This window comes from Berghia stephanieae, chromosome 2, assembly GCF_034508935.2.
Source record: "Berghia stephanieae isolate SIO BIC M18660-M18661 chromosome 2, UCSD_Bste_1.3, whole genome shotgun sequence".
NCBI classification, from domain to species: domain Eukaryota; kingdom Metazoa; phylum Mollusca; class Gastropoda; order Nudibranchia; family Aeolidiidae; genus Berghia; species Berghia stephanieae.
Window position 1 is genome coordinate 127,430,881 of NC_088361.1, and position 17,435 is coordinate 127,448,315.

Below are 17,435 nucleotides of genomic sequence, written 5' to 3' on the forward strand. Positions count from 1 at the left end.
CAGGTCTGCTTTCACTCGTATTGCAGGCGTTCACATTCTGCTTAGCTTTTCCTGTCACACCAATGTATAAATGGTTCCAGTTAAGGGGTATCTAAGAGAACAATTTTAAATGTTTATGGAGCACTTTGTGAGATATAAACAGAAATGTCTCTTTAAAGAACATATAAAGCTGTACATATTAACATTATTTAGTTGATATGCATAAAAATGAATATTTCATTCCATTCCCTGTATAATATGTTTGATCCTGAAATGAGTTGTAAATGTACAAAAACTGCATGAATAGCTTAGTTTCTCGCTGATTTTGTATTTGGTTTTCATGCCAATGTAGATCGCTATATAGCAATGAGCAATAGCTTTTTGTTTAGACTTCATTTTTTTTTCTGTTTAGCGTGTGGTCTTATTGCAAAAGAATCTTGTTTCTGTTGTGAAACACTGAGTGTTCTTTTTAATCTTTTATAGTGACCTTTTGGTCCTGACAAAGTGACAAAATTTTGTAATTGATATGACATTAGTAAGGCATTAATGTGTGTTATTGTGAAAGATTTTTAAACCATTTATATCAAACTAGACCGGTTTTTTAAGAATGTTTTTAGGTATGTGGTCTTTGAGATGAAAGTAGTAGAAACAATTGGGTCACTGGATGGTCAGTTATAAAAAAAAGAACATTTTTTAATTTAATTATTTTTATTATTGTTTATTATTATTCATTTTTTTCAAACCAAACTTGGCTTTTTTTTTTCTTTTAAAATCCAGATTCGAATTGTGTTAAACACTATAGACATGATGAAGAAACGGTGTTTATGCTTGCAATTGGATTTTTCCCCAACTATAATATCTATTCTACAGGATTTTCTTGATTGATTGATTGTGTTGTTTTGTTGTTTTTTTATGTGTAGAAAAGAGTGGAAATCTTGCATTTAAGGGTGATGCTTGTTTTAATTTTCAAATTGTTGTCTGTTATAGCCAGATCTCTGTCATGATTAAATCTGTTCTATAATTTTTTTGGAGTCTGCTTATTTTTCTAATTTGTCAGACTGCTATTTGGTATGCAGTTTATATTATGTGTCGGGTAGTTCATTGGTTTGAGATGTTCTGTTTGAACTGACACAGATTTAAAAAACCATTTTATTAATTTATTAATTTATTTTTTAAAAATCTAAACATTGATTGACTTGTCTGACAGATAGAGGACGTTGGCAGTACTGGGTGGGGTCTTTGGACCTCCCATGGTGGGCGAGGAGGTCACTGTTGCCATGTCTTCCATCCCCCTATATTTCCTTCTCCAGTTTGCTTTCTGTCTTTGAGGGGTTTACTTGGTCTTGTCCTGGGCCTGATTGGAGTTCTTGGTGGAATGGGAAACAGTCAATTGAATAACATAACATGTTGTAAGGGTTTGCGTAGGTAAAAGAAAGGATATTTAAATAATACCATGTGAAGATCAAAGAGAGAGGTAAGCACAGTAAAACATTTAAAAGAAACAATATATATATATTCCCCCCTTTCAGGAAAGTTCACTCTATCCGTACATGATCTATTTTGCAATCATATTCTTGTTGCACCATCGGTGGGGTCTTGTAACCTCCCATGGCTGACAGGGCAGTCACTGTTGCTGTGTTTTCTATCCCAAAACATTTCATTTTCAAGGTTTCTTTGTTTTTGTATTGGAATGGGATTACTTTGTTTTTGTTCTTGGCCCTGGCCAGAGTCATTTAAATGACTGGTTGTGGCAAACTCTTCTTTTCGCTTGCATCCTCATTGATTTATAATTTCTTTGGTTGATTATTTTAAAAAAATATCTATCCCTTAATTTTATTTTATTTTTTTTCAGAATGACAAAAGTAATGGTGTGAAAGTCATAGGAGGCGACAGTTTACAAAACCTGAAAGGAAAGGTAGGGAGTTTCTTTGACTTATAATCCCGGCTGAGTAGTGACTTGTGCTTATATTATTTTTATTTTTTTGTTGCAACCTTTGCCTGTTTAGTGAAAATGAGAAAATGACAGTGGCATTGTAATGTATGTTGCCTGAAAGATTATAGTTTCTTGTTCTGCCCTCACCCCCTCCTCTTTATAATATTGTTTGTATTTGTTGGGGTCCTTTTTTTTTTGGGGGGGGGGGGGAGGGTTGTTTCAGGGTGATTTTTTTTTTGATTTTTTTTTTTTTGGAGGGGGGAGGTGGTGTTGTATTTCTGCTATTCTCTATCATGGGATCAACAATTCATTCTACTTAATGATATGCTATGTGTAATTTATTCCACAATTGTTTAACAGAATTTCCACTGCAATTTGATTAAAGCAACCAAATGATTCTTGTCCAGATTCATACAGAGTCTGGAGTGCATGAATGAATTCATGATTCAGTTGCTTTATTTATTGATTGTTGCTTTTCTAGGGGAGAAGGGGGGTATTTTTTAATGAACTTATTCGCCTTCCTTCGTGTAAGAACTAAAGCTTGCACCAACCGAAACTACCTTCAGGACATGGAAGTTCTGTACATTGTACCAAAGTGGATAGGTGATAGAATTACATACCTGCCGAATTTCCATAATTTTACGGATTTTAGACGAATTTCATGGCCAAATACGAAATTTTATGGAAAATTACGAATTTTCTTAGTAATACTTAATTAATAATAATGATAAGAAGAACTACTGCTACTACTACTACTACTATTACTACTACTATAATAATGGTAATAATAATATTATTATTATTATTATTATTATTATTATTATTATTATGGTTGTTGGTACACAATTTCAGAAATTATGAATTTCCTTGTCAAATTACTAAAATTTGACATAAAAATGACTAAATTTGAAGTTTCAATTTGGCATGTCTGGAACTAGAACAGGCCCTTGAAAGTTACTGGTGGGACATAATAAGATTGAATGAAGTAGGATGGACTGGATTTGACGAAACGAATACAGGAAGAATAAGACCTGGTACTGTGGAAAAGAAAAACAACATGAGCAAGGGTTAGTGCATCATCTATGCACACCAAAATTAATTAGAATTATCAGCATCAATGTGGGAAACCTAAGAATAATCCATCGTAAAATTTACGATTCAATATTTTACCATAGCAATCTGGAAAAAGATTGATTTTATAGATATCTTGATTGCTCAAGGAGATTTCAATGCTAAAATCGGAAGAGATGCCTTTGGTGAATTTGCAGGTACAGTCGGCAAATTTGGGCATTGGAGCGACCAATGACAGTGGGTTTTGTCTCCCAGAGTTTGCAACAGCCCATAAACTTACAATAGCAAACACCCACTCGTGCTAAATATAGAACATTAACATCAGAAATAAGTATTAGAATAAGCAATGGCTATCTTCAATCAAATTTGGAACAATGGCTCTGCCTCTGGCCTTTTGGTATGACACTCCCCTTCGGATTGATCAGAAGGTCCAGAATTCAAGTCCCGCTCAGAGTGGTGCATAATTGATTGAGTCCTTTGAAAAGGCTCTATACTCACATTTTCTCACCATTCTCAGGTGTAAAATGAGTACCTGGCTGTTAACAGAGTTGTCTCTCTCCGAAAATTTTTTATATGAAGTATCTACACTCAAGCAGTATGTCTTGTCCTACATGCAGGATGACAAAACTCTGGTTTCACCAGGAAAAAATCTGGTCTGGAGCAAAACATTCCGGGTTACGAGCAACTTCTTTCAAATTCCTGTGAGGTCATTTTGCCCCAAGGGTATCCCCCCCACCCACCCTCAACACCTCTACTACCAAATCATCGCTGCCACTACTATTACAACCGCCACCAGTGGGCAGGGGGGTACATACTGTGTCTTCTATCCCCTTATATCTGCTTTCCAACATGCTCTCTGTCTTTGTCTTGGAATGAGATTACTTGGTTTTGTCCTGGACCTGGCCCGAGTCCTGGCTGGGAGGGAAACAGTCAGATGCATAGTTATTGTTTTGAGAGATGATATTTTTTTCCTTGTAAATCATCTCTCTGTTATGTATTATTATATTTATTTTTAATGTATGATGTAAGCATCTGAGTGTATTCCTCCTTGTTGGATTTTGTGCGTGTGTCCGGATGAGACTTATAGGTGATCTCAAGCTAAGTACATTGATGGTTTGCTCTTGGAATCTACATCTGATCCCTATTTGTTCCCAATTCCCCTTTGTCTTACTCTCTCTTGGGTGCTTTAATTGTTTTTCTAGAACTTTCGACTATTCCATTTTCTTCCTTTTTACTGGCGCTGATATAACCTAAATGTGTTGCAAGCGCCGTAAAACCCTTAAAAACAAAAAACAAACAACCGCCACCACTACTACTACAACCACCATCATCACTACCACGACTACAACCACCACCACCACATCATCATTACTACCACGGCTACAACAACCACAACCACCACACCATCACTACCCACTACAACAGCAACCAACACCACCACCACATCATCACTACCACTACTGCTACTACCACTACTGCTACTACAACAACCACCACATCATCATCATCACTACAACAACTACTACAACCACCACCAACACATCGTCTCTACCACTACAACTACAACCACCACATCATCATCACTACCAATACCACTACAACCACTACCCACGTATCATTATCACTACCACCACTACTGCAACCACCACCATTGGGTTTTGGAGCTTTTCTTCATTTGAAATAAAGAGATTTAGATGGGATGGTATTTGGCATTGTTTACTTATCCTATAGTTGAAATCAGTTATCAATTTAGAATTATAAGGTGTATAAAGACAATGTCAAATACCATCCTAATTTTCTTGATTGCGGAAATTCCTCTTTCGGCACTGAAATTTCTCTGTGTAGGTCTGAAATTCCTGTGACCCAAATTTTAAGTTGGCATCTCTGTACATGTTAAGTGTTACAATTGGTTAGGATTGAGAATCTATGGAAATGTATATGATATGAAGGATCATTGGGTTGTTTTGTTTTTTTCTATTAAATCAACCGGGTTAAATATGCTATTGCTGTACATACACGTTTTATGATTAAAGGCTGGATTTTACGCAAGTTAGGTATTGTTTCATAATTGTACAAAGTCTTCTGATGGTGTGATACAATTGATGAAGAGTATTTGAAAATTGAAAACGAAATGAATCTGTTTATGTTGTGTATATCGCATGCGTGAAAAAAAGAGAGGAAGAGAGAGTGTGTGTGTGTGTGTGTGAGAGAGAGAGAGAAAGTAGGAGTGAAATATCTGTTCAATGTTATATTTATCATATAACGTTATAACAAGGGTAACTAAATGACAAATTGCCATATTTATGGACAATAAAGATCTATTATTATTATTATTATTATTATTATTATTATTATTATTATTATTATTATGGTGGTGATGGAATGAATGACAGAATGCAAGTTTTTTATATTTTTGCACATTTCCTTCCACCAACTAGAATGTGTTGATTGTGGAGGACATTATTGACACAGGTCGGACCATGGTCAAGTTGCTGGAGATGATTGCAGAGGTGGAACCCAAACAGGTCAAAGTTGCAAGGTGAGTTTGTCTTTTTTTGAATATGTTGAGATGTTTTCAAATCCATTTTGTTTAAAAAATGAAAGCCTTTTAATAGTTCCTCCGCTCTATTGATTTTAATTTTGTTTGTTAAAAGAAAAAATTATTATTATCTATTTATTTATTATGTTTATTAACATTATCGTCATCATAGCAGTTGTTCATTATGGATGTCCCATACTTATTTATTATGTATTTCAATGCGGAATATGGGAAACGTTTTTTTGCTGATTGAGTCAGTAATTCTAGTTATAATCCTTTCTGTGTATGTGGGTGTGTTTGTGTTGTTCTCATTCCCTGACCTCTGACTTTTTAATGTTGTATTATGGTTGTACATTGAGACAGTGATTAACTGGCCACTTTTTGTTCAGTCAATTTACGACATTCTGCTTACATTTATTTTTTTTTTTTTGCATGTGAGCATATTTTATGCTAAGGGACTGCTTGGATCATGTGCATGCTTATATACATACATGCATATTATCAAGAATGTGTATTTCAGGAATATACATAATAATGTAACAAGGGTAAAACATCCATTTTCATAATAACCATTTCCTAAAATAGTGTACACTGAATGGAACTGGAGTGTCAGTTTGAGCTGTTCAAGGGTCAGTCTGAGAATGTCCTTATGGTAATAATGGTATTAATGATGATAATGATAGTGATGATGAGGATGACGTTGACATTAGATGATGATGTTGACAATGGTGATGGCCCTACATACATAAGCAATACTTACAAGAACATGTTTTATATTATTTCAGCTTGTTGGTGAAGAGAACTCCAGGATCCACTGGTTACCGACCTGACTGTAAGTTAAACTTGGTTACTGTTACTTTTGTTGTTTTAACCATTTTTGCTTGTGTTGTCCAATTGGATGCTTCTTCCATACCATTTTTTTTTTTGTAATTTGCCTTGGAGTTGATGTAATTGTGAATAAGATCAATAATACCAAGTATGATTTAATGTTTGGAAGAAGATATCTTCCTGTTGACTAGAAAATAAGATATCCCACTTAAATAGCAATAAACGTTCTGTCTCTTCACCAATCAGCACCATAATTTGGACACAGTTAAGTAAACTCAACCACATTACGCAAACAAAATATTCAAAACAACCCTCGTTAGCTTTTGGGGATGATGAAGAGTGACTGTCAAAAAGCGTTTGCTGTGAAATGCTGTTTTGAAACTTAATCTTCAAAGTCAAAGCTGGTTTGTTGAACATTTTGGGCTTTTACAAAAGGAAAAAAATGTTATATGCCTTTGCCAAAATCAAGACGTCAGTATTCAACTCCTACCTATAGAAGTGTCAGCTCCAAAGTCGTTGTCAAGTTTTAGCTAAATATTAATGTGAAATTTTAGTTGTCGCATGGTTTGAGGAGGATGTTGACAAGGTATCTAAATCGTTTTGAAAATGAAAATGAAACAGTGTCTGATGTTTACTATGTTGAAGCTTGATGACATTTATGTTAAATGCAATAGAGTTAAAATCCCATGTTTTATTAGGTCATGGGTTTATATTTAGTGAGGAAGGATGATTTTTTTTCTTCATATAACCATTTTTTAAAGACAACTTTTGTCATTTATTTTTTGTCAGACATGGGTTTTGAGGTTCCTAACAAGTTCCTGGTTGGTTATGCTTTGGATTATAATGAATTCTTCAGGGATCTCAGTGTAAGTCCTAATTAATGTTGACAACTGTTATGAATATTGGTTTATTTATGTCCGTCGCATTATAATAGATCGTTAAATATTGGTAAGAATTTTCTTATTTTGGGTATTCATTGGACAGCAAACATCAAGTCAATATTTAAGATTATTTTGGTCAGATGGATACATATTTACAGTCTATACCTCGCTTTCTCTTTTACTCAAGGTATGCGATTTTGTTTGGCTCATTAACTATTTGAATTCTTCACTAAAATTCATGGAGATTTTTTTATCTTCTTCTTCTTCTTCTTCTTCTCCCCCCCCCCCCCCTCTCTCTCTCTCTCTCTCTCTCTCTCTCTCTCTCTCTCTCTCTCTCTTTCTTTCTTTCTTTCTTTCTTTCATTCATCATCACTCTTTTGAAAAGACATGATTATTCATCAAATGCATAGATTCTTTCATTACATTAGTTTTCCTGGCTTATCCTCACTTTTATTATAACCACTAGAACAGATTAAGCTAGACAGAACCGACCCTCCTCGCTCTTCAAATGGAAAATAGACTAAACGAAGAGGGTGTTTTGTAGCTAAAGTTTCAGATGTAACTCATTTTGGGATGGATTGGGGAATGAAAATCGAATTTATAGCCCCAAATAATAACGTTGAGATTAATTTGTCTTTATAATGATGGAGAATAAATACAATTTCAGTCATGGCACAAACCTACAATTTCGCAGTTCTCATCATTTTGGTACTAAATTCAGTTTTCAGGGTCTCAACATAATACCAGAGCTGCCAACCTACCGCAAAAAATGCGGAATTGTACGCATTTTCAGCGATTGTACGCTTGTACGCATTTCCCCCAAGATTGTACCCATTTTCAGTGTACGGAGTCACTTCAGTTTTCTTTAGTTGTAATAGCAAAACGAGAGATAAAATAGAGAAACCTTGGTGACCAATCAAGTGGATATTCATATATTTTTGACCTATTATGATCTTCATGCTGGGAGGTAGAATTCTGAAAGGATTGGATGATAGTCTTGGGAACATCATTGTTGCTGCAATTAAGCTTGTGCAGTGTGACTTTATGAAAGTATACCTTCCTCTTACTTTCACAATGGTTAGTTTCCGTCGATTTCAGGGTTGTACCCATTTTTATGAAATCTCCCCCATTTTGAGGTCCCATTGTACACATTCTCATCAGATGGGGTTGGCAGCTCTGCAATACTGTTTGAGACGAAGGGTGACATATATGCCATTATTGTACAACCATTGGATAATGAATGCATGTTTTGACTTCATGTCCTTTAATAGACCTGTAAATTAGTCAATTAACTGCAATCAGTCAATTTGTCAAATTCAAATATTTATAAAAAAAAGGAAAGAAAGAAAGAATTCACAAATCGTAGTTGAATGACCGTAAAGTAATTAGGAGTGTTCCATAACGCAACGCATAGCTCATGGGAGCCGTTTATATTAACGATTGATTTATTGCCAAGGCTAAGCGGCGCTTTTTAGAATCGGCGTGACTGAACACATCCCAGTGTAATTTCACACAGCCTTCGTTAAATTATTTTTTCACTTTCCAACCTGTCGTGATCCCAACGGTAGCCAATTTTAACTGAGCCGCCGAGCGATAAATTTCACTGTTTCATCTAAGCCAAAATTGACCACATTTACAAGCTGGGCTTTAAAAGTATAAAAAAAGTAAAATGCGAATGCCGGAAGTAACATCTGATAATGGGAGGCACCTTTAAATCGAAAGTTAGATTAGGATAGATTGCTACAAGCACATTTCGATTGCCTCACGTTGTAAACAAACTGGTTGACCGTTTCTTCACTGATTGGGTACCTAATTATAAGGAACAATGGTAAGTAGCCTAATTAATTCCCGTGCATATCAGGAAGTTTTCTGCCATTGTTTTGCTCAAGCCCAAGCGAGCTTGCTGTTTTGTGGCGATTTACCTTCATTTCGATTCTTTGAATTTTTCCGCTACGCCTGCTGAAGTTTCTTTTTGATAATTCACTTCTACTTCTACTTAATAATTCAGTGTATTGGCCAGAAGTCATATTTATTTAAGTTTTTTTTTCTGTCATTAACTGATTGAAAATCAAGTTTGCTCATTGCTACATTATTCTAATGTTCTCACAATGGCTGAGCTGTTCGTGGATCGCAATTCAGACTTGTCAAGCATCAATAAAGATGTGAGGAATAAATTCAATTGGTCATGGCTAGAAGTTAAAGATGATAAAGGTGATTATTTTTCTGACTATGTCAGAAAAATTCCAGAGGCAGGAATATGACTTTGATGAAGTCATATTTACCTATATGAATGACATGCTTATTTAGCATTCCTTCTACATCAAATTATGGCAGTCATACTTCCAGTAAGAAATAACACCCACTATTTTAATGTATTGTGTTTATCACTCTCCTCTCCAATGATGCCCTTATTTTAAAAAAAAAATAATTGAATCTTCAGTTTGTCTAAGAGTTTCAGTCAATTTTTATAGAGCTCATTTACAGCCTTCGACTCAACTGTAATTGGTCAGCTAAGCTTTTTGCTGTTGGACATAATGGGTGGTTTCACAATTTACTTTTCATATTAAAGAAACGTAAACTCTTTTATTTAACTTGTTCCCACTTTCACTTTATGGATTAAGATCCATAACACGATTTTTTGGATTATAGACTAAAGTTGAGAATAGAAATTCATCCTCTACTCACCTACTCAGATCACAGAGATTTCCATAAAACAGAATATGGATTATGGAAACTTGACTGTATATGTTAATGTCACTTATTATCATTTATTTATTTATTTTTGGTTTTGAATCCACAGCACATATGTGTTTTAAGTGATCAAGGAAAGGAGAAATATGCCATAAAGAAGACATGAACTGCATTCAGGTCGACATCATATCAGTTTTGCATTTCATCCATATCAAGTTGTCTTTCTGGATTTTGAATATTTGATTTCTAGCAAGATATGTATAACATATATTTGAAAATTAGTGTGCTATGATTTACCGGGATGGGTTTTTTTATATTAAAATTAAAAGAAAAACTCTCTTCCAAGTCATGTTTTATAAAAGGATATACAGTGCATTTTAAAAATTATTATTGACATATTTCAGGGTTGAATAACTCGAGAGCTGTGTAAGATTTCATCAAACGTTCTTATTGGTTATTTTGTCATAATGTGCAGAATATATCCAAGTTTTGATTGATATAAGTTTTAACACTGTTCACTCTTTGGTAGCTAACCTATGATGTCATCAGTAGAAAATGGTAGTTTTGACATAAAATCGTAATTTATTTTAGCTTTGTCGACATGGTGTTCGAAAGTATTTCATTTAACATGTCAATATAAGTATATATCTACTTGGAAAATAACCTCGACACTGTGAAATTCTTTTGTATATGACGTCATCACTGATTGTACTGATGACTACGATAGTATTTTGAGGTTTGACGCAATGATGGGACCCTTGGTGATGACAATTTTTATGAACACAAAACAATGGGATGACAAAATGGTCATCGTCATGTGGAGCTTTAAATCGGACAATTGCGCAAACACAAGATTGCAAATAAGATATCAGAAAATAACTTTAATAAATTTGGATTAATAAGTTGAAAAGCAAATTGATGTCCTTGCAGCTGTTCTTGAGTTATTCAAACCTGATATGTGTCAATGATTAGAAATAAACACACTGTAAATTACGATTTATTTCAAAATTATCCTATCCTGCTCATGACATCATAGCTCGGCTACTAAAGGGTACACGACTTATATCAACCAAAACTTAAATATATTCTGCACTTATGGCAATAAAACGTTTGATGAATCTTACAATAGCTTTGGAGTTATTCACACTTGAAATGTGTCAATAATGAAAAAAAAAAACACCCTGTATTATATATGTATGACTCTAAAAATTGAGATACATATGATGTTTTGTCTGTGTTTTTTTGTTTTTTTTTCCTTCAAAAAATGATAAATGCTATTTCAATCTTTACCATTCTTTTATAATATAGTGTGTATGCATACATGCAGAACCCAACAACCTTTAGTTGAAAATGGAATAGTTCTGATTTTATCTTAGTATCTGCAAAAGGTTATTATGAGTTGCTGATGATGATTTGCATTTACCTGTTTCATCGATATTTTAATTCTAATCGGATTTTTTAAATATTTCAATTCAAATAACCTGATAATACAATCAAACTAATGATTTCCAACATACTGCGGTACATAGGTATTGTATAGCTATTTTAATGTTTTCTAATTTTACAAGTCATTTAATTTATCCATAAGGAATTATTGGGCATTTTTTCATCTTATAACTGTTTATTTTATCACAGGATGAATTTCTATTACCCAATGTTGTATTGTGTCAGGTAAATGCACGGACCCTGTCATCTGTACCCCTCACAGTTTGCTCAATATTATCACTCTCGTCAATGTCCTTTACACGAAAAGGCAGGGTGGGGTCAGAAGCAGGAAAAGAAAAAAAAAAACAATACCTGTTTTTAAAATTTAGGGAGTGTATTATCAAGTGTGATATGGGGTTGGGAGATTGTGATTTATGGTATTATCTGAACTTGTCAAATGAAGTAAGATGTACTAGGCTACTGCATAACTATAAAATGAGTACGTTTGGAAATTATCTTTTGTTGTTGTTGTTTAATAAATGAAAAACCAACGTTACGAATATTCACCTCTTGGTTTAATTCAATGTTTTGCACTCTGATAATATAAAGTATGGACTATCTGATTATCTCCCGTTTGATGGGATTCTCATGCCCATTTCTGCATGTGACGTTGGATGTTCTCATACTGAACTAATTGCTTTGTTAGTTTGATGTTTTATTGGGTATTATTTAGTATTTGTCTCACTTTTTCTGGGATGCCAGTGGTCTAAGCGGGTGGTTGGATGGGAGCATCACCCTTGAATCATATACCTATGATGTTCGCATGGGTGTACGATCCGATAGTGATGTTGTTTCTTCTTCTCTTTACTAGCCTATCCTGCTTCTTTGGTTTGTGATTGTATTTTTGACAGGGGATATTTTTTTTTTTTTCTGTAAATCTTCTGCCTGTTTGTTCTTGGTTATTTATAATTTAGCTTATGATATCTTTAGGTTATGATTTTGATTTACATTTGTTCTATTTTTGTTAGATTGTTTGTTTTTTTGTTTCAGCGGTCTCTCATATAACCTCAATTGTGTTGGAAGAGACCTAAAGCAACAAACAAAAAACCAGTGGTCTAAGAGCGCTACAGTCAGTGACTCGTAATGTCCCTTACTGTCTATTGTGTTGTTTGCTTCTTTTTTTTTCCAATTGCAACTAATTTGTTGTTTTGTACCAGGCCCTAGGTGGTCGTCAAAGTCTGGTCAATCTTGTGATGTACCTCTCAGGGAATGTTTTCTTTTTTATTCTTTATATTATTTTTTAAATGAAGGAATTCTAGTTTAATGAATTGGTTTTTCAAATCTGACATAAGTATTATTTTGATTTTATCAATGATTTATTTCCTTTATATTTCCAATTGTGTCTTTTATTTTAATATTTTCTCACTTTTAAACGCTATGATTTGAATCTGGCGTGGAGGGTAAACAGTCGAATGTATAGTTATAGTTTTGAGAGATGATATCTCCCTGATATTTATGAACTGTTACATTTTTTTGTTTTGAATTATATAATGGTTTGTAAACATTTTAGTGGAGTCCAGTGCTTATGTCTGGATAAGACTTTTATGAGATCTCAAACTAAGTACACTGATAATGTGCTCTTGGACTCTAAATCTGTTCACTATTTATACTTTTCCCCTTTGTCTTACTTTTTTTCGTGTGTTTTCAATTGCAAATCTATTATTTTTTGACTATCCCATTTTCTTCCTTTTTACTGGCGCTGATGTGACCTAAATGTGTTGCAAGTGCCAAACAAAAACAAGACTTACATGTTTGTTGTTTGTTTAGATTCAAAGTCGGGTTCACCTGTTTTGTTTATTTACTTGATTTGTATTTTGTTTTTTAAATTCTCAATAGTAAAACAAATAATGAATACTCGCTTGCAATAGTTATAATATACCTTGCATCATGTTCAATATATTTTCTTTTTTTCTTTTGTTTTACTGAATTGACAAATTTGCAGCACCAAGCTGTAGGAGATTGTGACAGTTTTCCTATAATATATTCTTGTTTTCAACTTGTCCATTTCATGAATTGATATTGCTACCATTTTGTTATTACTACTATTAGTTTAATAGGCATGTTACGCTATGCCAGAGAGTGTGTCGATGTAATCCTTCCTAGTTTGGATGGGGTTCCTGAACTCCCATAGTGGGAGGCACTTACTGTGTCTTCTATCACCCTATATCTGTTTTCCAACTTGCTTTCAGTCTTTGTCTTGGAATGAGATTACTTGGTATTGTCCTGGCCCTGGCTGGATGCCCTTGCTGAGAGGGAAACAGTCAAATAAATAGATAGTTTTGGGAGATGATTGTTTTTTTCATGTAAAACATCTTTCTGTTATGCACTGTATTATGTTTTGTTTACATATTATATATGATTTGAGTCTATTCCTCTTAGTAGGGAGCCGTGCTTGTGTCTGGATGATTCTTTTAGGTGATCTCAAACTAAGTACTTTGATAGTGCGCTCTTGGAATCTACATCTGTACACTGTTTGAACCAATTCCCCTTTGTCTTACCTTTTCTTGGATGCTTCAACTGTAATTCTAGAACTTTTTACTATCCTAGTTTCTTCCTTTTTGATGGGGCTGATGACCTTACTGTGTTGCAAGCTCGTAAAACCCTTAAAAACAAACAAAACAATAATCCTTCCTAGTCAAATACAAAGTATACTCAAGCTTTAAAAATTACGTACCAGCTTTAAAAATTGCGTACCCACATGGTTTTCTTTGTCAGCCTTATGTAATGATCAAGCACAAAGAGGATAAGTAAGTAGTGGTTTCCTGTAGAGGAGAAAAATCAATTCTCCCAAAGATCCCGCCGAATCATGTCAAACTTTCTAATTTTCACAAAAAATTTTCTTTGTACTGTACTTGTTAAAATTAAATATGCTGGCCTGTTTTGTACTTTGGGAGGTCAAAGACATGATTTCCACAGTTGTAAAATGACAAAAGGGAGAGAGAGAGATTAGTTGGATGAAAGCCTGTGGTTTTGTTTTTTTCTGATGCTGAAGAATTGTATATTTATGGCCTCAATCCTCAAATCATTCAGTTTAGGAAACCCAAATATCTGGGCGGGGTTCCTGACTTCCCAAAGTGGGCAGGGAGGTTACTAACTGTGTCTTCTATACCCATATATCTGTTTTCCAACTTGCTTTCTCTCTTTGTCTTAGAGTGAGATTGAGATTATTTGGTTTTGTCCTTTCCCTATTCTGAGTCCTTGGCTGAAAGGGAAATAGTTAAAGTTATGGGAGATTATTTTTTTTTCCTTGTGAATCATCTCTCTGTTATGTGTTGTTTTGAATGTATAATGTAAGGATTTGAGTGTGTCCCTCTTAGTGAGATTCTATGCTGGTGTCTAGATGAAACTTTTGGGTGATCTCAAGCTAAGTACAAAGTATGATGGTACGCTCCATGAATCTACGTCTGTTCCCTAATCGAACCATTCCCAGTTGTCTTACTTCTTCTTGTGTGCTTTCAAATATAAATCTAGAACTTTTTTTTAATTGTCCCATTTCCTTCTTTTTACGGGCGCTGATATGACCTAAACGCGGTAAAACCCTTTAAAAACAATCAAGACAAAAATCCAAATATGTGACTCGCTGTCTCAAAATGGTATTATGTCAGGATGGATTGGAACCTTTAAAGTGGATTTAGAATTTAAATTATCAGAAGTGTGGCTATGTGGTCTTGTGGTATGACACTTGCTTTTGGACCTGACTTCTGAGTTTGAGCCCTGCTCGGTCCATAGTTTAGTCCTTTTCTAGGGTAATAGTAATATCGTTGTCTCTGTCTGGAAAAAATTGTAATATCGCCTAGTTACAGGCTTCATGTCTTATTCTACATGTTAAGTGTTGCAGTGTAAGATATTGTATTTATTCTCCGCTATACAGAGTAGAAATTAAGCCCAAGTTTCATGTTTTGTCTATAAATTTCAATTCCCAGCACCTGGTTTACTCTGACTTTATACTGCTTTGATACAATGGGTCACATATGTAGGAGATTTGAGAAAAAGATGATATTTTTTTCCTAGTAAATCATCTCTCTGTAATGTATTATTGTTATTTTAATGTATAATGTAGGCATTTGAGTGTATTCCTCTTAGTTGGATTTTGTGCTTGTGTCTGGATGAGACTTATAGGTGATCTCAAACTGGGTGCATTGGTGGTATGCTCTTGGAATCTACATATGATCCCTATTTATTCCCAGTTCCCCTATGTCTTACTTTTTCTTGGGTGCTTTAATTGTAATTCTAGAACTTTTTACTGTCCCATTTTCTTCCTTTTTACTGGCGCTGATATAACCTAAATGTGTTGCAAGTGCCATAAAACCCTTAAAAACAAACAAAAACAAACATGGTGGAAGGATGATCTTGGCCTAAAATTGGAAACTGCGAATTATTGGATTTGAAAGGTTTGTGATGGAGGCCATTGATATGTATGTATGTGTGTGTTTAAGAATTTAAAAACAATTTTATTCAACCATAAAACGCATCACAAGCTCCCTCTGCTTTTTCCAGTTCTTTAATTTGAAGGGTTTTCCCTGAAAATTGGTTTGATATTCATGTTTTTCCTCCCTACTCCAGTATATTCCATTATTGTGAGTGAAATCCCTACCTGATCTGTTGAGTTTTCATGTTTCCAGAGTCATGAGCTCCTATCTGACTTTTTTTTTCTTGATGAGTCAGGTTTTTGTGAATGTCTTGCTACCGGTGTGATATGTGATGTTGTGATTCCACCAATGTGACATAGATTATTGTTTTTGTTTTTTTTTATTTTTTTTTTTTACTGTAGTCTTACTTCAATGCATTTCCATGAAATGTCCTAAAACATCAATAAATACTAGTTTGACTTTAAATCGGAATTTGTGTTGTTGTTTTGGGTTTTTTTTTAATTCACTGCATTCTATACCGCCCATGAGATTCCTACACCCTACATTCTTATACCGCAGGTATCAGTCATCCCAACCTGTCCGATAGAGAGATGATTGCTATTTAGAAGCTGTGGGTATCGTTTTTATGCTTTATTTTAGATTACTTCTGGGTAAAGACAATTAAATTAAATAAAAGTAGCTTTTTATCTGATGTAAATCTGTCGAACGACGTTGCTATGATTTTCTTTTTAATTCTACAAAATATTTTTAATTTTACACTAAAAAGGTAAAGTGATTGTGGCATTTCATTATCTCAATTCCTTGAAGAATCACAACCTTTTTAGAGGATGGTAATAATGATGAGTCGGACATTGATATTGCCACAAACTTCTTTAATTTTAACCCTTTTAATTGTTAAAACTCACTCGACGGTAAAATTACAAGGTCCATATTTTTAAGGTTGATTTTTCTTCTTTTTTTTTCTTTTTTTTTTTTTAAACACAAAATATATCAGATCACCATGCCATTAATGTTATATTTATATATAAAAATAAAGGTAAATATTTCTTCTCGTTTAATATCACTTTGAAATTCATGTCTTCTTTATAGTAAGCTCAAAATTAATTCATATTTGGAAGTAGGTAGCATTTTCCCCAGACCCCAGAGTTTCTTCCCTTGGCTTAGGATGATGGGGGAGATGTGTCCTCGTTTTTGGCTTCGGATGGACGGTGTTTTCGTAATTTTGGCTTAGAATGTAATGGGTTAATCATCATTATTTGTAATATTTATGTTGCTTATATAAGTTATATTTGATTTGGTGTTGCTGTAACCCTGTTATCTTACCGTTTTTCAAATTATTGGGTGGGGTTCTTGACCTCCCATAGTGGGCAGGGAGGCACTTACTATGTAAGTACCCTTCTATACCCTTATAAACTTACTTTCTGTTATTGTCTTGGAATGAGATTACTTGGTTTTTGTCCAGGCCCTGGCCAGATACCCTAGCTGGGAGGGCAAATGTATAGAGTTTTGGGAGATGATATTTTTTGTCTTGTAAAGTAAACCATCTCTTGTTATTCACTGTATTGTTTTGTTTATGATTGTATCCCTCTTAGTTGGGACCATAATCAACCACCCCCACTGGGTGGGGATACTGACCTCCCATAGCGGGCAGGGAGGTA

At 34.3% G+C, this 17,435-nt stretch overlaps 1 protein-coding gene across 7 annotated transcripts in view; it reads left to right on the top strand.

Moving 5' to 3' along the window:
* The window catches only part of LOC144966559 (hypoxanthine-guanine phosphoribosyltransferase-like), a 28,386-nt gene extending 12,144 nt beyond the window's left edge, over positions 1 to 16,242 (top strand). For 4 of the 7 annotated variants that reach the window (XM_078903226.1, XM_078903225.1, XM_078903224.1 and 1 more), the window contains 5 exons: positions 1,832 to 1,894; positions 5,422 to 5,522; positions 6,308 to 6,354; positions 7,140 to 7,216; positions 10,032 to 16,242. In XM_078903226.1, the coding sequence (XP_078759352.1) occupies positions 1,832 to 1,894; positions 5,422 to 5,522; positions 6,308 to 6,354; positions 7,140 to 7,216; positions 10,032 to 10,088 (345 nt within the window). In that variant the 3' untranslated portion in view covers positions 10,089 to 16,242. The remainder of the gene's footprint in view (positions 1 to 1,831; positions 1,895 to 5,421; positions 5,523 to 6,307; positions 6,355 to 7,139; positions 7,217 to 10,031) is intronic. The other 3 variants (XR_013644238.1, XR_013644237.1, XR_013644236.1) reach the window with 1 other exon arrangement.
* Positions 16,243 to 17,435: the final 1,193 nt, after the last annotated feature.